General features: G+C 46.5%; 1 protein-coding gene across 1 annotated transcript in view; it reads left to right on the top strand.

Annotated features, from left to right (window-relative positions):
• LBH (LBH regulator of WNT signaling pathway) overlaps positions 1 to 23,565 on the top strand; it is a 28,737-nt gene extending 5,172 nt beyond the window's left edge. The window contains exon 3 of the mRNA XM_016948289.3: positions 20,963 to 23,565. Within this exon, the coding sequence (XP_016803778.1) occupies positions 20,963 to 21,151 (189 nt within the window). The 3' untranslated portion in view covers positions 21,152 to 23,565. The remainder of the gene's footprint in view (positions 1 to 20,962) is intronic.
• The last annotated feature ends 1,771 nt before the right edge of the window (positions 23,566 to 25,336 follow it).

The following is a 25,336-nucleotide window of genomic DNA, read 5'->3' as shown; positions in this document are numbered from 1 at the left end:
GAGCACTCTGGTCACAATTTTTCACAGCTTTTCTGATTTCAGAAAGGTCTCTTCGTTGCCTGGTGAAGAGGAAAGGGAGATTGTAGTATTTAACCAAGCAACATTTAGGGGCACTTTCCCTGTGCAACCTGCTGTGCTGGCCTCTGTGCCCAGGGTCCAGGGCCCTTGTAAGAACCCAGCATCTACATAAACATCTGGAACACAGGTGGTGCAGTCAGTCCAGGTGGGGGGACATACAGAAGCTACAGTGAGTCCAGGCATCGACAGCAACAATGAAATCCAGCCGACAGAATCAGAGGGAGGGCAGACTGGGGCTGGGCTCTGAAAGAAAATTAGGACTTTGAGAGGGCAGTTCCATCTCTAAGGTAATGTCCTTGTACCTTCAGATACCCCTGGGCTTGCCCCTGTTTATGCCAGGGGCAGGGCTGTGCAGTGAGCTGGTCTGACCATTGCGGTGTGACAGATATTCTCCGGGCCCACTCAAAGCTAGTGCCGTCCAATTAGACACATTCCCACCAGAGCTCTGGGGATTGGCTGGGACTGGCACTTGGCTGGAGCCCCTTCCCTTTGCATGCTCAGGCTCGGCTCAGGCCTGGGGGCAGGGGATCTCGGAGCTCTGTTCTTGGCGTTCCTCCTAAGGATAATAATAGTACGTGGCTTTTACTGAGACCTGCTTTTCTAAGGAACTGAGAGTGGGAAGGAGACATCAATCCAGACTTGGCAGATGAAATAGGATCTCAGGCTTGTGATTTGACCTTGAAAGAAAGTCATCAAGTAAATGGCACATTGGACTTTGTCAGTCACTTCACTGCCTTGCAGATCTACCGAGAGTGAAGCTTTCCTGATTTCTCTGTACCAGCTGTACCGTTTCTTTTAACGCCTGTGGCATTTTGTACTTGCCAATGATGCCGCGCTGCTTCGAGGATACGGGTCCTGTTTTACCTTCTCTTTGCCCAGGTCCTTGAAGGCAAGGGAGGACTTATCTTCATCTTTGTACCCTGCCCCCACCCAAGGTGCCTAAGTGCTAAAAGTGGGCGGTGGTTGTTTCCATGAAGTTGAGTCTCCTGATTCTAAAGCTGGTCACCTTCTCTTCTGCCTTAGCTTCTGGAAAGGGCCTGCTCACGCTCATGCCTACCAAGGTTTCAGATAGATGCCCTTTTAATCCCCTGAAAGATTCAAGGAAGCCCCAGCTACTGGTCCTGGGGCAGTTAGGGCTGTGTTGTGAGCCAGTGCCTTGTTTTGTAGTAACATTCATTTGGAGAGGCAGTTCAGTAAGGGAAATCCACGTGTGCACATTCACTTAACATGAATTGTGACACCCTGTGGGGTGGGTGAGTAAATGGTTACTAGAAAGTCTGAGTACATTTTGGGCAGCCAGGCTGTGGGTGGCGGCCAGCTCGCCAGCTGAGTGGGAGGGTCTCCAGCAGGATGTTGATGTCCCTGATGGCAGCAGCTCCCTCCCCACTTCCATCCAGCCTGTGGAACAGGAATTTCTGCTGCCCAGTGCCTTCTTCCTTGCCCTAATTCAAGGAAGCAAGTCAGCGGCTGCTTCTTTGGCTCCAGGGACTCTAAAAATATGGTGTTAGGGAATGCCTCTGCGACTGGGTCTCCTTCGATGCTGTGCCCGACTTGGCCTGGGCTCTGTCTGGGGAAGGGTCTTGGGAGTTTGCCTGTGGGCACCGACACTGCCTCCACCCAACGGCACTGGGACCCTGGCCTTGCTACTCTAACTTCCTCAGCACAGCAGCCGAGGCGTCTACAGTTTCATCACCCCAGCTAAGGTCCAGATACAGATGTGGCTCCTTGGTTTTCATTTAAAACTTCCTTCTAAAGCACCTGGACCAAGGTCTGAACACATCATCCTTCCCCAGGCTCTTTAAATTTCTCTAATCAGCACACGTCCCTTCCTGGCTGCCCCTTGTATTCTTTCTGCTTTTATTCTCGGTCATGTCCCCACCATTTGACATCCATCTGTCAGTCAGGCAAGCGAGGGAGGATGCTCTGGGAGGGAGGAAGCCAGGAGGAGCGATTTCTTCACACACCACAGTGCTTGTGTGCGCCACACATTCCCTTTGATAAACAGAGCTGAGAGCTTCCTGCATCTTCCCCTTCATTCCCCAGGTGGGAGGGAGTGATGCCCTAGTGCTTTCTATGGTAGGGAAGAGCAGGCTAGCGGGCTGACTTTTCTTGCCTCAGCCTTAGTATTTGCCTCGTGCAGTTGGAGAGCCTCAGCTATGGCCCTGCATTGAGGGGTGGTCTGAAGGACCATTGTGGGTGGACGACCAGCCTTTCCCGGCACAAGATCTCTTGCCCCTTTGTCTCTCAGGTCCCAAATAGCCACCTTCTTTCTCTCACTCCTCCCCACTCTTTTTTTTTTTTTTTTTTTTTTTTGAGATGGAGTCTCGCTGTGCCGCCCGGGCTGGAGTGCAGTGGCGCGATCTCTTCTCACTGCAACCTCCACTTCCCGGGTTCAAGCGATTCTCCTGCTTCAGCCTCCCGAGTAGCTGGGACTACAGGAGTGTGCCACCACGCCCAGCTAATTTTTTGTATTTTTAGTAGAGACGGGGTCTCTCCACGCTGGCCCTTCCCACTCCTTGTCAGAAGCAGCAACTCATCTCTCAAAGACCAGGCTCAGTTTGTTTCATCACCGAAGTTAGGCGGTAGCTTCGAAACCCCTTCTCTTTGTTCACATCTCTGCTGAGCCTCTCTTGATGGAGACCTCCTGAGCCTGGCTTCACTCTGCCGGTTCCACCTGGGTGGAATGCGTGTGTGGAAACAGGTGACGGGTTAAGCCCTTAGGAAGGTTTCTGGTCCGTGGCCTCTGTCCCCCACCAGCTCACGAGGCCATTCTGGGCATAACGCATCCACTCTATCCGCCTGCTCCTCATTACCCCTGTCTCATTGCTTACTCCCAGCTGTAGTACCCCACATGTCCTCAAGAGTTTGGGAGGCGCTGCTGAGCAGCTGCACGCAAGTCCCATGGTCACCAGGAAACATCTTTCACAATGTCAGACTTAAAAGGCCTCAGTAGTCCCTGGAGAGACATAGAGCTAAAATTCCAAAACATTTGGCAGGAGGCATCCAGCCGCGGACACATGTTCCTGGGATTGCAACAACTTTCTTTTCTCCTATCCCTACTCCCCCCACCCGCCTCTCTCCTTGACAAAAATCACAGGAATGGGATGTAGAACAGGCAGTTAGGGCCACGGGTCTCAAAAGCACAAATAATGTGTTTCTCTGAGTGGCACTGGGCCCGTGTCTGCACATTCTGCCTCTATGTGAGTCATTGTTCACCTTGTTCAGAGCAAATCTACTCTGTATGAGGATCCAGCACCTTCCCTCCTACACTACCCTGCAGAGGGCTGGAATTATTCCCATGGGGATTTCCTCCTGGGCCCCATAAGCCCCCTGGTCACAACAGTGAGTCTGTAGCCTGGTCAGGGAGAGAACAAGCTTTCTTCACTTTCCCAGCCAACACGTTGCATACTAGGGCCATACATCCCGGCCTCCTCTCAAGGGGCCTGTGTTGGGCCTGACGCCTCTCTCTCCAAGAGGTTATGTGTTCATCTCTCTGCTGAGCCAGGGGCTGTGTCTTAGGCTGCTCTTTGTTTCTAAGATGCTGGGCACAGTGTCCTACAAATAGTTGCTTAATGAGCCTGGATGATGGATTGGCCCTTCCTCTCTCCCTGTCCTGCACTGAGAATCCTTTTATCTTGGCAGTCTCATGAAGCCAATTTTTATAGGATCAGCATTTTCTCTAAGTAGGCCCGGTCTCCCACGTTGGATAGAAAGGATGGTACTGTTAGGGAAAGGGATGAGTTTGGGTGGTGAATGTTGTGACTGTAGCCAAGAGCTATTCCTGGGTGTCTAGTGAATGTCCTGAAATGATCTTGCAGGCCTGAGTCCTGAAGTAATCCTCAGAGGATATGAAGACAGGCCCTCATTCACACAGGGCATAGACTTGCTGGGGGCTTCATTCCTTCCCAGTCTAGTAGCTTCTATGCTGCCTCTGACTGCCTCTCACCTCGCCACCTGCCCTTCCCTTGTCCTCAAGCGCAGCTCAGGAAGACGTCGTTATCAGTACATCAAATCCTCTGCTTCCTTCCTGGGCTGAGGGAGGGCCCCTTATTACACAGATCCATCTTGAAAAACAATTTCAATTTGCCCAAAGTTCCTCCAAACTGTAGTCAAGCTAGCATTTCAACCTCAAGGAAACTTTGGGAGCCCCCTCAAGCCCCCTCTCCGGTGGACTTAATTGCCTCGCACCGGCAGTAGCTTATTTTAGGTAAACTGTGTAGAAGAGACCCCAAGTGTTTAGCTGAAACTCATCCACTTCTTGCCTCTCAGCCAGGAATTTTATTTGAACCAATGGGAGGGAAAATTCTGGATTTCTCACATAAAATGGAATTGGTCTAAGCAAAGAGGGCACTCCTAAATTTTAGTACAGATACAGTTGGTGTCTAAGCCTGACTTTCTCCTAACTTGATTTGGTGGTTCCCAAACAGAATTTAAAATATACCTTGAACTCATCTTCCACCTTTTCTTAGGAGAGCTTAAAGCACTTGTTCAAACTGGATTTAAGAGGTATCCTTGGCTTTCCCAAATTCCTAAACATTTTCACTAGATGTAGCCCTGCATACAAGCCCTAATTTAGTAGGTGGCCTTAAGGTCAGCCACTTATCCTTATGGACATAGGCAGTGGTGCCAGCGCACATCCACTAACACACACACATTCACACACACAACTGTAAGGGCAGATGGGGGTTAATAAGTGGTTGTTTTAGATTAGTGTTTTAATTATAGGAAATTTTTCCTTCCCTTTCCCTCTTTGTTGGCAATTTCATATTTTTATTGATAAAATATGTATTTTATTATTTTTATGCTTACTTTTCCAATTTTAAAAGAAACATATGCTCATTATGGAATTTTTATTTTTATTTTCCTTTTTTTTTTTTTTTGAGATGGTATTTTACTCTTGTTGCCCAGGCTGAAGTGCAATGGTGCGATCTCAGCTCACTGCAACCTCCGCCTCCCAGGTTCAAGGGATTCTCCTGCCTCAGCCTCTTGAGTAGCTGGGACTACAAACGCGTGCCACCATGCCGGGCTAATTTTTGTATTTTTATGAGTAGAGACGGGGTTTCACCATGTTGGCCAGGCCGGTCTCAAATTCCTGACCTCAAGTGATCCTCCCCACTCAGCCTCCCAAAGTGCCAGGATTATAGGCAGGAGCCACCGCGCCCAGCCTATTTTGTTTCTTAAACTTTTTTGTTTTTCAGTCACCACAATTTCACCATGCATAAATCACAACGGTTAACAATTTAGCATCTTTGCCTTCTTTTCCTGTGCACTTACGTTTTTATGTAGCCAAGATCACACGTTGTATTTTGCTGCTTTCCTTAACAGCATCTAAGTCATCAGCACTCTATTGTGATGATTTATCTTAAAAATACTCCAAGCGATCATTTTTAGTAACTGTGTAATATTATATCATAAAGTTAAAACATAATTTGTCATTCAATTGTTGAAATTTTTAGGTTATGTATATTTTCTCTTATAAATATGTAAATATGTATATAAAAAGTTATATACAGTTTTTTATAAATCTTTGTGCATACTTTATACTGTTTCCTTAGCATAGAGACTGTGGAATAGGATTTCTTGAAAAAAGGTAAAAGTGTGAGGATGCATATATACTGTTACATATATGTTATTATTATAAAGGTAATATTCTTTTTTTTTTGGAGATAGAGTCTCACTCTGTGGCCCAGGCTGGAGTACAGTGGTGCAATCTCGGCTCACTGCAACCTCTGCCTTGTGGGTTCAAGCGATTCTCCTGCCTCAGCCTCCCAAGTAGCTGAGATTACAGGCGAGTGCCACCATGCCTGGCTGGTTTTTGTATTTTTAGTAGAGACGGGGTTTTGCCTTGTTGGCCAGGCTGGTCTCAAACTCCTGCCCTCAAGTGATCTGCCCACCTCAGCCTCCAAAGTGCTGGGATTACAGGTGTGAGCCACCATGCCCGGCCAATATTTATTCTTTATAGAAATTTAGGAAAATACAGAGACATGTGAAGAGAAAAAAAATCCACACCCATATTTCTATCACTGAAACATTTTGGTATGTTTACTTTCAGTATTTTTCTATGCACTTAAAAAATAAAATTGAGACCATACTGTACATGCTGTAGTGAATCCCTTTTTCACTTAATATAATATCGTGACTATGTTCTTGTCATTTGGTTTTCTTTGTAAAATTCTATTATGTAACATTTCTTAATGCTGAATATTTAGGTTGTGGCATATTATGTTCTTACAAAGAACACTATTCTGAACATCATTTTACAGAATTCTCTGCACAGGTCTGATTTGTTTCTTTGGAATAAGTTCCTGGAAGTAGAATTACTGATTCAAAGAGATTCAACATCATTAAGCCTTCTGATTATATGTTACCTTAAAAACAGAAAAGATCAAAGAGTTTATCAAAATATAAGCTCCCAGCATTGAAAGCTCTAGCAAATAGAATCTCCAGGGTAGAACATCTATAAAGATGGGATAATGGTAGAGCTTTTTGGATAGAGTCAGAAAGATATTTGGCTATTTTAAAGTGTTTAGGAGATATTGTACATCTTCCTATTGTTTGTTAATTACTTATTTCAAGCATGATGATAACAGTTGATGATGTTTAAGCAACATTTAGCCAGCATTGCAAAATAGCTGGTGATCATATTCTTGTCCCCTAGTAGGTACACTGACACCCTCTGTGGATTAAAAATGTACGCAGGTCAGCGATTACTCAGCTTTTCTCCTTTATTCTATTAATGACATTGAGCATTGTGTAAACCTTGAAGAAGACCAGTAAAATTACATTGTTCTGGAGACCCAAGAAGGTTCACCAGATGCATGCTTTGTCTCTGAACCAACTTGGCTTTCCTGGGGTTCCAGATCTGGCTCATGAATAACTCATGGTTGAGAAATATTCCTTCCCTGGAATTAAGGATGGGCTGGACTCTTTTTTTTTTTTTTTTTTTTTTGAGATGGAATCTTGCTCTGTCACCTGGGCTTGAGTGCAATGGCACGATCTCAGCTCACTGCAACCTCCGCCTCCCTGGTTCAAGTGATTTTCCTGCCTCAGTTCCCTCAGTAGCTGGGATTACAGGCACCCACTACATGCCCGGCTAGTTTTTGCATTTTTAGTGGAGACGGGTTTCTCCATGTTGGCCAGGCTGTTCTCGAACTCCTGACCTCAGGCGATCCACCTGCCTCAGCCTCCCAAATTGCTGGGATTACAGACGTGAGCCACCGCGCCTGGCCTGGGCTGGACTCTTAAAAGTAGATCTTAACATAATGGAAGTCTTGGACCCAGTGTCGAAGGGCTGCGTACCCAACAACTCTCCAAGGGTCTAGGTGCTTTGCAACACACAGACAGCCCAGGCCAGTGCTCTAGCAGGGTCCACATACTCCTGATGGTTTACAAAGTTCATTTAGGTGCTATACAGACAGCTTGAAAAATGTAAGACTAGTTTTCCATTTATGTAGTGGTATATTTTTAAACAAGTATGTTTTAAATAAATGAGTGAAGGAAACTAAGACATGTATGTGGACATAACAGGGATGATGAAGGTGATATCACAAGGCTGACACATACCAGCTTACATGAGTGTGAAATTCCACAGCACAGTCCTTTTAGGATCCTCTAAAATGTGTATCTCTTTGGTCATGTGCCCCTCGGGTATGGCAGTTGAAGCATCAGGAACCTTCCTGACTGTTTTCATTGGCAGTTGAGTGTTAGAGATTTGTATGCCAAATTACTTCTTAATAATGCTTATACTACTTCACATTTTAACAAAATGTTAAAATGGGAGGACAGCTGCCTCTGGGGTTCACACACACTTTCCAAAGGACGTGATGGCAGGGAGGGTTTTCAGGAAATCCATTTCCACATCTTAAGCCTTCTTCTCTTGCTTTTCGCAAATCGCATTTCCTGAAGACTAGCTTCACCTGCTTCCTTGTCCTACCTTTCTTTCAAAACTGCCCTTCTCCCCCTTTACAAGAGGAGAACCTGTCGCAATTCAACTCACTATTGCAGTAAGAAACCTTCATTAAGGCTGGACGCGTGGCTCACACCTATAATCCCAGCACTTTGAGAGGCTGAGGTGGGCAGATTGCTTGAGCTCAGGAGTTTGAGACCAGCCTGGGCAACATAGGGAAACCCCATCTCTACAACAAATACAAAAAAAAATTAGCCAGGCGTGGTGGTGTGCACCTGTAGTCCCAGCTACTTGAGGGGCTGGGGTGGGAGGATCGCTTGAGCCCAGGAGGTGGAGGCTGCAGTGAGCTGAGATCGCACCACTGCACTCCAGCCTGGGTAAAAGTGAGACCCTGTCTCAAACAAACAGAAAGAAAAGAAACCTCAATAAAAATTTACCTTTGTGTTTAATAATTATTTGTGATATGTTTGTTGATCAGTTATATGCTAATAGCTGCAATAAACCAATCCAGAATTTGTAAATTAACAAAGCCTTAAAGTAGGACATTTTTAAAAATATCATTTCGTATGCATAAATACATCTTTTTATTGTAGAGAATTATGAAAAGCTAATGACTAAAAACTTTCAAACATAAAAATATATTACATCAAGAAAAAATTCTGTGGAGAAGTAGAATGGAAATACAGTTTTACATAGAGAAAGTAAGAATACAAGATTTGACTTAAGAGCTTGTTCTTGAGTTTTTTAATAGGTCGTGGTTGCTGTCAAATTCTTATGGTATTTGTAATCCATTTAGTACATTTAAAAGAGTGGTATGTATATTTTATTTTAAAATGTCAATATGGATAATATATCAGGGATTTTAGAACATGTGAAAGGAGACAGAGTTGTTCAGAATACTGTTGGGGACTACACTAGAAGTTCGGAAACCATGGATACGTACACTTTCTTCAGAATCAAAGTGATGGCACTGTAGCTCCTCAGAGGGGACGGCAGCTTTGAGCTTGGTCCTATCACCTTGATAAGGAACGTCCTCTACAGTAGCCTGATATCGGGTCACCTAGATATTCTTTGGACACTGTGACACAGAGTCCAGAACCTCTCAGCACAGAGGGATTACAGACTAAGAATCCGGATAACTGGTTTCTAATCTTGGCTTTGCTGCTACCTATGTCATCTCAGGCAACTCACATCACCTATTTGGGCCTGATTTCCATGTGTATAAGTGAGAGAGCTAATCCTTATTGTGTTTTTTAAAAGTTGAATAATGACATGAAATCCACCATCCTAATCCTAAGATGTGCCCGTTGGAGTTTAAAAAACAAAAGCAACAACAAAAACCTGTTATTTCCCTACCTATCAGCCTTTCAGATATCAGAAGGCACCTTTTATGTTCCCCTCAAATCTTTACCAGTTTTAAAATATGTTGTTTTTCAACCTTGACTTACATAGTCTTTTTTTTTTTTTTTTTTCCTTGAGACACAATCTCACTCCGTCACCCAGGCTGGAGTGCAGTGGTGCCATCCCAGCTCACTGCAACCTCCGCCTCCCGGGTTCAAGGGATTCTCATGCCTCAGCCTCCCAAGTAGCTGGAATCACAGGCGTGCACCACCACGCCTGGCTAATTTTTGTATTTTTAGTAGAAATGAGGTTTTGCCATGTTGGCCAGGCTGGTCTCAAACTCTTGACCTCAAGTGATCTGCCCACCTTACCTCCTAAAGTGCTGGGATTATAGGCATGAGCCACTGCACCTGGCCCATAGTCATCTTACTGAGGATTATTTCTCCAGGCCAACTATTCTCAAACCTTTTGGTCTCGGTCCCTTTCACACTCTTAAAACTTATTTAAGGACTACCCAAAGAGCTTCTGTTCATGATTATGTCTTTTGTTTTGATTATGTCTTTTGATATTTACTGTTTCAGAAATTAAAACAATTTTCAAAATTTTTACTTATTCATTTAGAGCAACAAAACCGTTACATGTTAATGTAAATAACAGTTTTTAGTAAAAAATATATTTTCCAAAACAGAAAATGTTTAATGAGAGGAGAGGCATTGTTTTACGTTTTTGCATGTCTGTTTAAAGTCTAGTTTAATAGAAGACTAGGCTAGACTCTCATGTGCTTCTCCAGTCAATCTGTTGCAGTATGTGTTGGTTGAAGTCAATGAAGGATATCTAGCCTATGCAGATTTGTTTCTTTGGTACTTCACTAAAACTCAACAAGTAGTAATTTTTTTCCTCTTTCTTTCTCTGTCTTTTTTCCTTCCTTCCTTCCTTCTCTTTCTTTCTTTCTTTCTTTCTTTCTTTCTTTCTTTCTTTCTTTCTTTCTTTCTTTCTTTCTTTCCTCCCTCCCTCCCTCCCTCCCTCCCTCCTTTCTTTCTTTCAGCATTTTGCTCTGTCACCCAGGCTAGAGTGCAGTGGCATGGTCATAGCTCACTGCAGCCTCCAACTCCTGGACTCAAGTGATCCTCCTGCCTCAGCCTCCCCAAGTCCCTATGACTATAGATATGTGCCACCATGCCTGGCTATTTTTTTTTAATTGTAGAGATGGGGTCTCACTATGTTGCCCAGGCTTGTCTTGAAATCCTGGCCTCCAGCAGTCCTCCCACCTCAGCCTTCCAAAGTGCTGGGATTATAGACATGAAACACTGTGCCCAGCCAACAAGTGGTAGTTTCTTAAATGTTAGTGGCAATGTGATATCTGACATCTTATCAATGACCTTTTTGTACACTAAAATTCATTAGTCTATTTTGCACTTTGAGTGCATCTTTTACCCATGCTTAGTGTAATGTTCTGATCATTTGGAAAATATAGGTTCACCAAGTTATGCAGGTCTTCAAAATGTTGACTCATTTCATTATACAATATCATAAAATCACATTTCTTAATGTCTCTACTGATCTCAAGCATTAGGAAGCTGTCAGGCTCATGGTGGCTGATACAACTTTTTCAAAATTCTAATTTTCTCTTGAAAGCTCTGTTTTTATCATTCGTGACAAATACTGCCATTTTCCTTGAAGTGACAGGCTCACTTTGTCACTTTGTCCATTTTTGAGAAAATGCCTGCCAAATACCCAAGTTGGAATAACTACAATTTGTTGGTCATTCTTTCAAGTAAGAATGGTGCTCCATGGCATGAGCGGCTAGTTCAGCTGGCAACTCTGTCACATGACTGCTTTCCTCAAGACAGCTGTTGTACTTCCGTCAGCAGCAGAAATGTTGTAGGCTAACTGTCCATTTCACTGTGCCACATACATAAGTGACATGGGGTTGAGTCAATATTTAATATAAATTACTTTTTACCGCTTCATCAAGGGCATTAAATTTTTTTGTTTGCTTGCTTTCGTTTTAATCGTGAGGGTGAGCTGGCGAACAATTGATGATGCCAAGTATGGTTTGCTGCCACTACGTTAATTCTCGCCAAGGTGCCAGCAGTTTCTTCCACTGTTGCTTTCTATACCCTTAGTGCAAGTGTTAACACTGAAAAAGGCAAACGACATCTTAGTATTACTATGAAAATATGTTACCTCCGTGGAGGCTCCCTCACTGAAAGGATCTTGGCAGTTGAGCTTGGAGAATGGCTGCCCTAGGCTAAATAGAATATGCCTGATGAGAGGGTAGCAGGTCCATCACCTCTCTGTTAGTGTAGATGGTTTCATTGAAAGGCATATACCTCTAGGAATATAGCCCTGTTTGCTTCGGTTGTTAGCCTCAATGCTGCAGTTGTGATCAACTAAAATCTCCAAGCTTCTTTTATGGGAGCTACTATCAAGGAAGACTTCTTGCGTGGGGCAAAAAAATTTTTTGTGGAGGACAAAGTGAGTTGTCCTGGTAGTGCACTGCAGAATGGGTAGAGACGGAATGAAAGTGGAGTAAAGGCCGTGGGGCAGGGCTGCAAGGAAGGCCTTCGAGATTTGTTTCCACCCAGGGATGTTTTTGGAAGCTACGTGGTGGGGGTTAGCAAGGGAACCCAAACAAGAAATGGAAGGCAATGGGACAGGCTAAATATTCAAGATTTGTGTTTCCAAAAAAAGAATGCGGGGATAGTTAGAAATGGCAGCTGAGAGAGGTGTGACCATGGGACATTGGGTAGTACTAGTGGAGGGAGGATAGAGAGACGGATGTGCCACCCACAGATGCCTGGAGGTGACAGGGGGCCAGTCTTCTTTCCAGAAGGTAATGATGATACAGTCAAAAAGTCGCGGATATTTGAAGTCATCTGTGCCTGAAAACTGTCTTTTGTTATCTGTGCCTGATAACAAGTCTTTTCTCACTGCCCCAGAGAAAAAAGTTCTCTAACATTCCAAAAGCCTCCTCATTCCACTGGGCCCAGAGTTAGCAGTAGAAATTAGTGCAATTAATTAGAATTTGGAACTCCTGACTCGCAGGATGGGTGTGTGTTTGAGAGATGTTTATGAAAGATGGTGTTTATCCAAAGGATTTCCTTTTCTTTTAAGTTTCAAGGCTGGAGGCTTAAGCATCTTTGATCCAAAGGAAGGAGGTCTAGCAGTTGTTATAAGCCCCAAATCTTTGCTTAAGTCCTCTATAGGATTAGAGGCACCAGGGCACGGCAGAACAGAGTGAGGTGGATGTTCTGTAACCCCAGTCCAGGGGAGATTTAAGGAAGATGAGAGTCTTAAAGATGGACAGTCTCTGAGTAGAGACTGGAGAATATTCTTCCTTCCCTGCATCTAGTTAGTAGCCCTGCTGCCCCTTTGCTACAATTCTTTCTGTTCTTATTAGCCACATTTCACGTGGAAAAGCCAGTAAAATGCAAATAATAATAATGATGATAATAAAATAGCAGGAGGCAAGCATTTCAAAGACGGAATTTCTTGCCTTCACACATTGTTAGGGGGCAAAGAACAGGTGGGTTTTTTATTTGACTTAGCTGCTGCTTGTTCATTCATCCCTTGGCAGAGCAGGATGCTGGTAGAGATCTGCCCATTGTTATAAGCCAGCCCATCGTAGGAAGGAAGGAACACACAAGGCAATTCATTGTTGTTCTCCAGGAGAAGTAAGAAATCCAGACTTTGGGAAGCTGAGGGGCAGGCCCCTGGAGTAAGTGAAAGGAGGAGGTAGAAGAAGAGGAAGGCCTCTGGTTGGGGGCGGGGTGGTGACAAGGGCATGGTTTTCATTCCGGGGGGCCCTAACCCACGCCCTGGGGAAACAGAGCCACGGGGAGGGAAGTGATGAATGAAGTTGCAGCCATTTCTCCTAAGAACTCGGCCTAGGATTTGTGGGCACAAGCCCAGGAGTGCTGCGTATTTGCTCCTGTCCCAAGCCACAGCTGTTGACCCCTTGGTTCCTCACTCTAAATGCTGCTGGGGGACCCCAGCTTTACCTAGTAAGAACCATCATTAGGAAGGTAGAGTTTACAGGGCATGTTCACACATACCTGTATTTGATTCTCTCCAAAGCCCTGCAAGATCAGCATTAGCACTGACCCAAATTATAGAGGAGTAGAGGAGGAGAATGGGCCACCGCTTCGATGAGCCTGTCAGGCACTGTGCTGGCTCTCAAGGCACAGCACTGTGACCATGCCAACCATACCGTAAAGTGGAAATGATTTTCTCATTTTACTCGGGAGGCAGCTGAGGCTCAGAGGCGATAAAATGACGTGACCAGGGTCATAGCGATAATAAAAGACGGAGGCGAGGAAAAAGCCAGATCCTTCGGACTCTGTGGTCTGCCTGTGGGAAGAGCAATTTTCCTGAGCGGGTTTGGGCTGATTGTTCTTACTTCTCTGCAACAAGAGAGGGTAGAAGCTTACTGTGTGGTTTTGTCCACAGTGCCTTAGGGAGCTAGCCTGGTTATGTATCTCAGGCTCTCTCCCCTCCCTCTCCACCCCCGGCCTTCCTCTTTCCTCTTTCCACCCTTGCAAAAAAGAGCAAGATGTCCAGGCTCCTGAGGTCTCAGCTTGCAGAGCTGGTAATTAGCCCTTTGTGTCCTGCTAACCACCTTTCATCTCCTCTACCTGCTGGTGTCCGCTTTCCCTATTAGCATCTCTCGGCTCTTTGCAGAGCCCTCAGCCTCTTTGTGGCCAGCTTGGGTTGTTTGTCAGATGATGGCTGAGAGATGCACACTCAGGGGAGGGTGGCTCTGACCAGGAGCGCTCACATTTTCCATGCCAGGTGCCAGGCATCTCTCTCCTCTCCCACCCCAGGGGCAGCCAGGTTTAGGTCACCTGGCATGGAGGCAGACAGTTGATAGCCCGGTCCCCAAATTTGGGGCCTTTGAAGCCCTGGTGTTGCCGTTCAGTTCCCCTCCACGGGTGAAATGGGAACTGGCTCACCGGCAACTTTTATGCCTAAGCAAGAAGCCTGCTGAGGAATTCCTGGTCTCCAGAAGCTCACCCTCAGGCCCAGGATTCTCTGGTCCAACAGCCTCCACTGTTGGTCGGTCAAAAAAACGCCCTGGGATTCCCAGGAACATCCTGCTGCCTTCATCGTCCGCGTACTAAATCATCAATCCAACAAGGCAGCCACTCGCCACACAGGGCCATTTAAGGTTACATTAAATTGATATTTATATTATATCATATAAATTTCTATTAATAAAAATTAAATAAAAAATAACATTTTAGCCACCATTCTTATTTTTTATTGTCAGTAGAATTTTTTTTTTTTTTTTTTTTTTTTTTTTGAGAAAGGGTCTTGTTTCGTCACCCAGGCTGGAGTGCAGTGGCACAATCTCTGCTCATTGCAGCCTTAAACTTCCAGGCTCAGGCGATCCTCCCACCTCAGCCCCACAAAGTGCTAGGATTACAGGCATGAGCCACCCGTGCCTGGCCAATTTTAGCCACCTTTCAAGTGCTCCATAGTCACACATGGCAAGTGGCTACTGTATTGGACAGCGCAGATAGAGAACATTTCCATACGCAGAACATTCTTTTGGACAGCACTGATCTATACAGCCAGAAATTCCAGTATCTTACAGACCATCTCTTCCTGCTACAAAGTCTTGAAGCTCCCTTGACCTTTCAAGTGAATTCATTTGAGTTCCCAAAATGCCACGGCCTGTTGGGACTGGAGGCCACCAGGCAAAGGATGCCTCCGAAGAGGTGTCCCCTGTAAAATTCACCGTCACCATGGCCAGGCACGGTGGCTCATGCCTGTAATCCCAGCACTTTGGGAGGCTGAGGTGGGAGGATCGCTTGATCCTGGAAGGTTGAGGCTACAGTGAGCTGAGATTGTGCCATTGCACTCCAGTCTGGGTGATGAAACAAGACCCTATCTCAAGAAAAAAAAAAAAAAAAAACTAATAAAAAATAAGAAAGGTGGCTAAAATTTTTATTTTATTAACAGAAATTTATATGTGATATAAACATCAATTTAATGTAGCTTTAAATGGCCCTGTGTGGTGAGTGGCTGCTTTGTTGGATAGATGATTTAGTATGGGGATGATGAAGGCAGCAAGATGTTTCAGGGAAGCCCAGGGCGTTTGTTTGGCCGACCAACAGCAGAGGCTGTTGGAGCAGAGAATCCTGGGCCTGAGGGTGAGCTTCTGAGATGAACAATGGTGCTTACTTTTCTACACAGTGGAGAATGCAAGACCTGGGAGATTCATGGTGTGTGTAAATGTCAAGGCTTCATTCCATTTGCAAAGGATGGAACTTGGTGACATGGCTTGGCCGTGTCCCCACCCAGATCTTATCTTGAATTGTAGTTCCCATAATCCCCTTGTCTCGTGGGAGAGACCTGGTAGGAGGTAATTGAATCATGGGGGCGGTTACTCTCATGCCATTCTCATCATGATAGTAAGTGAGATCTCATAAGATCAGATGGTTTTATAAGGGGCTTTTCTCCCTTTGCTCGGCACTTCTCTCTCCTGCCACCTTGTGAAGAAGGATGTGTTTGCTTCCGCTTCCACCATGATTGTAAGTTTCCTGAGGCCTTCCTAGCCATGTGGAACTGTGAGGCAATTAAACCTCTTTCCTTTAGGCCAGGTGCAGTGGCTCACGCCTGTAATCCCAGCACTTTGGGAGGCCAAGGCGGGCGGATCATGAGGTCAGGAGATTGAGACCATACTGGCTAACATGGTGAACCCTCGTCTCTACTAAAAATACAAAAAATTAGCCGGGCGTGGTGGCGGGCGCCTGTCGTCGAAGCTACTCAGGAGGCTGAGGCAGGAGAATGGCGTGAACCCAGGAGGCGGAGCTTGCAGTGAGCAGAGATCATGCCACTGCACTCCAGCCTGGGTGACAGAGCGAGACTCCGTCTCAAAAAAAAAAAAAAACCTCTTTCCTTTATAACTTACCCAGTCTTGGGGATTTCTTCATAGTAGCATGAAAATGGACTAACACACTTGGTGTCCATTCGATTCATTTCAGCCATCAGCTTTGGCAGCCCAATGTGGCTGCTGGATGTGGAGTCCAGGGCTGGCAGAGGGAGGAAGGTGTAGGGCTGGGAGAATCACAGCTGGGGGTGGATTCTTCTAGACCTGCCCTACCCTGGGCTGAGGGTGAGAAATGCCTCTGAGAGCTGCAGAGAGAAGGGAAAATGATTTGTGTTTGTTTTTGCCTTTCTGTAGTACAGAGAGAAGGAGCACTTTGGGGAAAGAGGTTTAACCAGAAGCACTTTCTTTTGGGAACAGGGGCAGTTCTTTACTCCCTGCCAGTTCCTGCAGGCAGGCAGCATGCCGGCCTGGCCTGCCGCCTCAACCCCTACCTGTCATGTGCTTGGCAAGTCTGACTCAAGTCCTTTTTTCCACTGCCTTCCCCACCCGTCAAATTGCAGTTGCAACCTCTCATTTTTCTGCTGCCTAGATGATTAAAAAGCATGACTTAGTGGAAAAATGTTGACCTCCTTGGGGTCAGCCTCTGAAGCAGCTGTCAGAGATAAGATTGTGCTGGCAAATTACTCAGCAGCACTTTGCAAGGCTTTCTGTCTGTCTGTAAGGAAACCAGAAGCTGTTGGTTCTGGGTACTTTTTGTGTTTGGAGAGAGCTACAATTTTGAGGCCCAAATGGGTATAATCTGATAATAAAATAAGATCTCTGATGGAAGGGTTCGATTATTGTAGTAATTTTTAAAAATACAATTAATAGGCTTTGTAAACAAACAAACAAAAAATTTTAAACAGTGCTTGCTTCGAGCAATTCAGGGAGCAAAGTCCTCTGGCAGCTAAGCAGTATCAGAAGTTCAATTCTCAGACCTCTTCCAAGGTCTTAAAAGACTTAATTGTGGAGCTCTCGGTATGAATGGCGCTGTTTGGAATTATTTTAATTACTGTGTTCATATGACTCCCTCTTGCTTGGAGATTGGATGCTTACTGTAGTTCTTTTGAAACTGCTCCAAAGAGGACATTATAGTTTCAATTTTGCTTATGTCCTCAAAGTATTTTATCATCTTTATGTTTGCCAAGAACTTGTACCCATCTAGTGAGACAAGAAGGTCACCTCATGTCTCAAAAGGAGAAACTGAGGTGTTTGGGGTTGAGAGGACTTGACCGGAGTTATACAATGGTGGTCAAGGACATAGTGAGCACCTGGGTTGTGTGGCTTAACCCATGCTATCAAGTGAACGCTTCATTTGAAGTCCTACAGGTCTGAGTTTGGATCCCAGTTCAGCTGCTTCCCAGGTGCGTGGCTTTGAGCAAGTCACATACCGTCTCTGTGCTTCAGGTTTCTTATCCACAAAATAGGGTTACAGTAGTCCCCGTTATCTCTGGGGGATACGTTCCAGGACACACAGTGGTTGCCTGAAACCACAGATAATACCAAACCCACATATGCTATATTTTATCCTATACATCCATACCTGTGATAAAGGTTAATTTATAAATTAGACTCAATGTGAGATTAACAATGATAGCTAACAATAAAATAGAACAATTATAACACCATACTGCAACAAAAGCTATGTGAATGTGGTCTCTCTGTGTCTCTCTCTCACAATATCTTATTGTACTGTACCTACCTATCTTGGGATTGCAGTTGACTGTGGGTAACTGAAACCAAGAAAAGCAAAACTGTGGATAAATTGGGGGGTGGTAACTAGAATTATTGTGAGGTTTGAGATTCTGCTCAGCAAAAATTTCATCCATCATCATCATCATTAGATTTTTTCCCTTATTTTAATGAAAGACCTGTTTCCAGCTTGAAATGAAATCCAGTGCTTCCCACCCCTCTCCTCCTCTTCGTCCTCTTCCTCCTCCCCCTCCCCCTCCCCCCTCCTCCTTTTGCTGGGCCTGCCCTGCTTGTCATGCCTTTTGCTTTTCCTTGGCTTAGGCTGTCATAGTTAGAATTGGGTTTTCACTCTCCCAGCCCTGACAATGTGGCCCTGGCACAGGTAGGCACAATCCTGGCAGTGAGGTCAGAGGGTGGAGGCAGGGCCAGGCTCTTCACAGGGCAGGTCCCCCTCTCCTCTTGACAGCTTATGGCGCTGTCTTGGATCCTGAAGGTTTAAAACAAGCATTGGGACTGGGAAGCTCACCTCCTGGGCTGGGGCCCTCACAGCTGCCTGGGCAGTGAAGGCCCAGAGTCTTACTCTCCCTCCCTGCTCAGTTTTCCATCTGTGAAATGGGGTGGAGACCCAGCAGCAGCCTAATCCATTTTCCAGAAGGCTCAGGCACTGAAAACAGCAGATGTAGGTTTGAATCCTGGCTCTGCCACGTGACCCACAGAGTCCCGGGTCTTACTATTCCTAGAGTGGCAGTGAGCCCTGAACGAGCTGACATCTGAAAGAGCTTCGTGACCTGTGGTGGGCTTCCCTCCATCGGGGTCCCTCTCACCCACTCTCAGAGCTCATGCTTGGAGGGCGCCTTGTGTCCTCACAGCCCATGGGGGGCTCTGGCCCCACCCAAGAAATGAGGACGCACCCAAAAAGCCCATGTGGCGGCTCCTCGCTCGGCACATGCACGTCCGGGCACGGCGCCGTCTGAGGGCAGAACTTCTGGGCCAGCCTGGTCAGGAAGACAGAGCCCAGAGTCGGGGTCCGTGTCCCCCTGCCTCCGTGACCCACACTGGCCCATCCCCTCCCTGGACTTGTTTTCCTCCTGGCTGCCATTATGATACCTTTTATGAGCCTCGTTAAGTCTTTAATGATGCCTGGTTGTGCAGCTGGCTTAAGGCTTAATCCCCAGCAATAGGTCTTATTGGATAAATGGTTAATAATCACTCGTTTGCAGGGATTGGGAAGGCTTCACTGAGGCCTGTGATTCCTGGAAGCCCCACGTGGCCTGTGATGTGGTGAGAGTGTGACTTGGCTGGGGCAGCACTGCATGGGGTTGGGTTGCAATAAGACCGGGTATCCTCAGAGCACCACAGAAGTTGGGAAGGCCTGAGTTTGTAAAAGGGCCTTTCTTCTATGTCCTGGTAATGGGTGACTCCTGTCTGCTGCCGTGGGCCTGTCCCCATCTGGATCGAGGTGCAGGCAGGACCAGGCAGCCCCCCAGATCTCTTCAAATGTGTCTCCACCGACTCAAAGTTTTGCTTTCCTTTCTTGTGCCATGAACAAGCTGTGTGACCTTAGGCAGGTCTCCTGACCCCTCTGGGGCCTTGAGTTGCTCATCTACCAAATGGAGAGGTGGGAAGAGATGGCCGTGAAGGTGCCAAGTGCCTGATTCTGGGAGCCCAGCATCCCAGACAGAGGCTTCTCTCTCTAGCTCCGGGGTGTGTCACTGAGGGCTGTGAATGGCAGGGACCAGCAGCCCAGCGGATTAAGTACTTAAACTGCTGGGCCAAGAATTGGGTCAGCTGTAGTCACAGGGCAGTGTATGCAAAGGGAATCCACAGAGCCAGATTTGGCCCTGATTTTATAGCTGGGTTTGGAGTTTCTGCCAGCTCTGGGCAGGACACAAAGTAGGCATTAAAAAACAAAGCCTGGCTGACGGGACTCTGGAAAAAGAAGTAGACTCCTTCAGGTGTAGAGCTGGCAAGAAGCCAGAAATTGTTCACAGGTGAAAAAGGATCCTTGGATTTTGTTCCCAGCCTGCCTGTGACTGGGGACCATGCCGTTCATCAGGATTTGGCTTTGACTTTACAGTTGCAATGGGATGAGGACCCATCTGCTTGAGGGACAAGCTGGTGTTGGGGCAGGGGAATCGAACATATCCAGTTTTTGTTTTTTTTTATTTTCGACATGGAGTCTCGCTCTGTCGCCCAGACTGGAGTCCAGTGGCGTGATCTCGGCTCACCGCAAGCTCCGCCTCCCGGGTTCACACCATTTTCCTGCCTCAGCCTCCGGAGTAGCTGGGAATACAGGCGCCCACCACCATGCCCGGCTAATTTTTTTTGTATTTTTAGTAGTTTACCATATGAGGGGTTTCACCATGTTAGCCAGGATGGTCTCGATATCCTGACCTCGTGATCCACCTGCCTCAGCATCCGAAAGCACTGGGATTACAGGTGTGAGCCACCAGGCCCATCCCAGACCCAGTTTTCAATCTCATCCCATCCCTCACTCATTTCTAGGCTGTCTGGTCTTGGACCACCTACTCTCCCAAGCCTGAGATTCTTTAAGCTAGCATTAGCAACACCTGTTTTTCAGCATGACTGTGTGGGTTGGAAGTGATATATGTATAGCACCTGGTAACCTGCTCACTTAGTGCCAATAATTATTCCAGGAGGTACTTAATGCTGTGGCACCTGTTGTATTCTTTGTACTGCTGGAGTAAAATACTTCCTGCAGAGAGAGACCAGACTTACTGTGGATAACATGATTTGGGATTATTTTATCTGAAAATAAAATACAGAGTCCAAACAGAATCACATCAACCTTTAAACTCAGCGGCACTGCCCCCAAACTTTCAGCTTCAGGATTGGAATGGAAGTCTGACTGAGGGACAGTTTCCTATGTTGCCCCAGAATATTCTCCCGTGGCTCCCACCTTATATACTCCACAGCCTCCCGAGTGCAAAGCACAGTCCCTGGCGTATGGCATGCACCCAGTATGCCACATGGATGTGCAAAGAAGGAATGGAATTTCTCTTTTCAAATATCTACGTGACCAGGCACCTGCTCTGCTTTTCTTTCAGATCTTCCCAGACCCGTCAGATTTTGACCGCTGCTGCAAACTGAAGGACCGTCTGCCCTCCATAGTGGTGGAACCCACAGAAGGGGAGGTGGAGAGCGGGGAGCTCCGGTGGCCCCCTGAGGAGTTCCTGGTCCAGGAGGATGAGCAAGATAACTGCGAAGAGACAGCGAAAGAAAATAAAGAGCAGTAGAGTCCCTGTGGACTCCCATGGGTCATACCAGCCAGCATCTGTTCCTGAACTGTGTTTTTCCCATCATGACGGAAGAAGAGAGTGAGCCGCAATTGTTCTGAAAATGTCAAACGAGGCTTCTGTTTTGCACCTGCAGATCACCGAGTTGGTTTTCTTTTCTTTTCTTGTCTTTTTTTTTTTTTTTTTTTTGAAATTTGCCGAGCAGTGGAGCCCTCTGACAATTTGCAAGGCCCTCTGAGAAAGGAAGCTGCTTAGAGCCAGGGGGTTAGGGGGTGGGGGGAGCGAGTGCTGTTTTTGAGATCATTATCTGAACTCAGGCAGCCTAGTAGAGGCAGTGGTGGGATTCCAATGGGTCTTGGTGGGTGGGAGGTGGGGCATGTGCAAAGCAAGCAAGGAACATTTGGGGTAAGAAAACAAACATGAGGCAAAAGAAAAAATACATGTTTTTAAGAAAACATTGAGCAGAGAACTGCAGCCAGGATGCGCTCAGCAGACATTCACTCTGGCTGCTGGGACATCAGAAAACAAAGTCTTCATCTCTCTCTCCAGTTTCACCCACCCCACCCTTTGCTTTCATTTCAGGTGTGTTGGTCTATATGACAGGGAGGAGAGTAAAGGAGAGCAGGAGCAATTGGCTGCCTGCAAAGCCAGCTGGAGGTGATGTGCAGGAAAGGAAAGGTCACCCCATTCTACTCCATGGCCTCTCTGCTCCCAGCTGTGGTAGGCTCACATAGCCAATGTGATCGGTTTTTAAGAGGCAGTGCTTTTCAGCTTTTCTCCCTGATATATCCATTTTGCTTCCCAGCACTTTTTAGGAGTAGTGAGAGCACTTCCTGCCCTTGTTGGAAGCTCCAGGGTGGACACTCAGCATGAAGGTCTCTCCCTTAACTGCTGCCCTTCCAAGACTTGCTCCCGAGATGGAGTGGGCGTGGTCTTCCAGGCTGGCCCTTCCTTCTCCTCACCGCCACCTTCCCTGCCCCAGCCCCAGCAGCCATGGGTACATGGGTCCCCAGCTCACCTATGGATTCCCGCCAGTCTGCCCAGCTGCAGTACTCACGCCCCATGGGGGATCTTGGTCTGTTTTTCTTGTGGGAGCCTGGTGGAGAGCAGACGTGGCTTTTTCTGTGTCTTGTTGGGGAGGTGACTTGCATGGTGGGGACAAGGCTGTCGTGGCAACCTTGGGATTGAGTTTGAGACTAAAGGATGTCATGAGATCCCTGGCTTCTCCCCATGTTGTTCCCGGACAAGGGCAGAAGGGAGGCATGGCAAGGGACCTCTGCTGTCCTTACTCAACAGTGGTCCTCATCCCTCCCCACCTCCCACTGCTTCCTGCAAGGGCACCAGTTGTATGAGAAAGTTGGCCTTTGGACTTAGGATTTCTTATTGTAGCTAAGAGCCATCTGAAGCAGCAGGTTGCAGGACAAATGCTTCAGTCCACTGAGAGCAGTACCGTGTGGCCAAGAGGTGGACTCAGAGCCTTCCTTGAGCTAAACTTGGCCAACCAAGGCACGCAGCATGTCCCCTCAGGTCTCCAGTCAGTCCAGGTTGACCCTCAGTTCTGGACGTGTGTATATAGCTGTATTTAATACCTCAAGGTCATTGTGGCTCTGGGGATGCCGGGACAGGAGGACGAGGGTGCGCTGTGGACACAGCAGTCCGCGGGATTCCATTCTGGGAAGCCGATGGTCGCCGGCACCCCTTGCTTCCTCCCTCTGTTGTCTGCCTGTGTGACACACATCAATGGCAATAACTTCTTCCAACTCCTCGCAGAAGTGGGAGAGGCCGGCAGCCTGCACCGAGAGGGGCTTTCCTCTCTCTTGCTCCCCGCTTCGTTCTGTTTTGGCTGCAGAGAGTGGTTCATCCATACTCTCATTCCCTCGCCTCCCCTTGTGGACGGGGGTCTTGCCTTTTCAATTCCTGTGTTTTGGTGTCTTCCCTTATCTGCTACCCTGAATCACCTGTCCTGGTCTTGCTGTGTGATGGGAACATGCTTGTAAACTGCGTAACAAATCTACTTTGTGTATGTGTCTGTTTATGGGGGTGATTTATTATTTTTGCTGGTCCCTAGACCACTTTGTATGACCGTTTGCAGTCTGAGCAGGCCAGGGGCTGACAGCTAATGTCAGGACCCTCAGCGGTGGAGCCTGCTGGGGGGACCCAGCTGCTCTTGGACAAGTGGCTGAGCTCCTATCTGGCCTCCTCTTTTTTTTTTTTTCCAAGTAATTTGTGTGTATTTCTAACTGATTGTATTGAAAAAATTCCTAGTATTTCAGTAAAAATGCCTGTTGTGAGATGAACCTCCTGTAACTTCTATCTGTTCTTTTTTGAGGCTCAGGGAGAAACTAGCATTTTTTTTTTCCAAACTACTTTTTGTCACTGTGACAGTTGTAAATAAAGTTTGAAAATGCTTTCCACTCTGGTCTGGTTTCCTTTTTCCCTTCCTGTTCCGTTGGAATGGAGTGAGCTCAGGAGCAAGATGAAGTCCTGCAGGAGGCTGAGTTGGGGGAGTCCCAAGAGAGGCTCCTTATGTAGCTCACCTGATGGCTTGTCTGGGGAGAATTCACTGGGGAGATTTAACCCACAGCCAAGGTGTGAACTACCCTTCTAAAGGAAGAAAAACCCAAGACATATCGGAAGGTCATTCACAGGGGCTGGAGGGTGAGTGGGTGGGCATGTGGCAAGCTCATGCAGGCTACCATGCAAAGCATTTACTGAGCACCTGCTGCTTGGCAGGCATTGGTAAGAGGTCAGGGTCACAAATGGCAATGGCCCTGGTTCTCATGGCACTGCCTTAGTGAAAAATTAAATGACGAATATGGTGAGTGCAAGGCAGGATCAAACCGGGATGCCCTGAGTGTGAACATCAGTTGGGAGGGTCAGGAAGGTCTTTGGAAGCAGTGACAAGGAGAAGTTAGCCAGGTACTAGGTGGCAGGGAGCAGAGGGGAGTTGGGGGCATTGGAAAATGATTCCAACAGGGAGAACAGCTTGGCAAGGGCTTGGCAGGTGGGGTGGGGTGGTAGAAGAGGAAAGCATGCAAGAGGGCTACTCAGTCCTGGCTAGGAGTTTGGATTTTATTCTAAGGGAAGGACCTAGCATGGTCTGTTTCATATTTTAATACAACCTGGCTCAATGGAGATGGGATTGGAGGGGGCAAGATGAAAAGCCTAGAGACCAGGAAGGAGGATTTGTGGAGGTCAGAGTGAGAGAATGGTGGTTTGTAGAAGGGATTTGGGGGCATTTTTCTAACCCAAGGCCATTTTTGCCTTCACCCAGCCCTCTTCCAGGTTCCTTAACCTTGGTAAGTGTAGAGAATCCAGTGGTTTGTGCTGAAGGTGTCTGCCAGGATTTACAGAATAATGACCCATTTTAACACTAGCCTTAGTGAAACAACTAGATCTATGGATCTGCTGCCCCAAGGATAACTGGCAGGACTTTACCCTCCTTATATGTATTGCCCCTTTATTTTTCACCAGCAGCCTGAAAATGGAATTTATTAGAATGCAGCCTCCTTGAACACACCCCTGCAGAAAACTGTCTTTATTTGCAGATGACATCATCTGTGTAGGAAATCCTATGAAATCTACACAAAAAAGCTACTAGAACTAATCAATGAGTTTAACATGGTTGCAGGATCAAAGCTCAATATTCAAAATGACTGCATTTCTATATGTTGGTAACAAAGACAAACAAAACAAACACTGCATGTTCTCACTCATAAGTGGGAGTTGAACAAAGAACACATGGACACAGGGAGGGGAACATCACACACTGGGGCCTGTCGGGGGGTGGGGGTAAGGGGAAGGAGAGCATTAGGACAAATACCTAATGCATGCAGGGCTTAAAACCTAGATGATGGGTTGACAGGTGCAGCAAACCACCATGGCACATGTATACCTATGTAACAGACCTGCACATTCTGCACATGTATCCCAGAACTCAAAAAAAAAAATAATAACAGAACATTGACATTTAAAATGCAATTTACATTAACATCAAAAAATATAAAGTATTTAGGAGTAACTCTGATGCAAAATATGCAAAACCTCCAAAACAATGAAAACTGCAAAACACTGCTGAGAGAAATCGAAGAATCCCTACATAAATGAAAGCTCTACCATGTTCATGGATCTGAAGACTCAATGTTAAAATGTCAGTTCTCTCCAAATTGATCTATAGACTCAACA

This window comes from Pan troglodytes, chromosome 12, assembly GCF_028858775.2.
Source record: "Pan troglodytes isolate AG18354 chromosome 12, NHGRI_mPanTro3-v2.0_pri, whole genome shotgun sequence".
NCBI classification, from domain to species: Eukaryota; Metazoa; Chordata; class Mammalia; order Primates; family Hominidae; genus Pan; species Pan troglodytes.
Note: the sequence above shows the minus strand (reverse complement) of the source record. Positions and strands in the feature narration are given on the sequence as shown.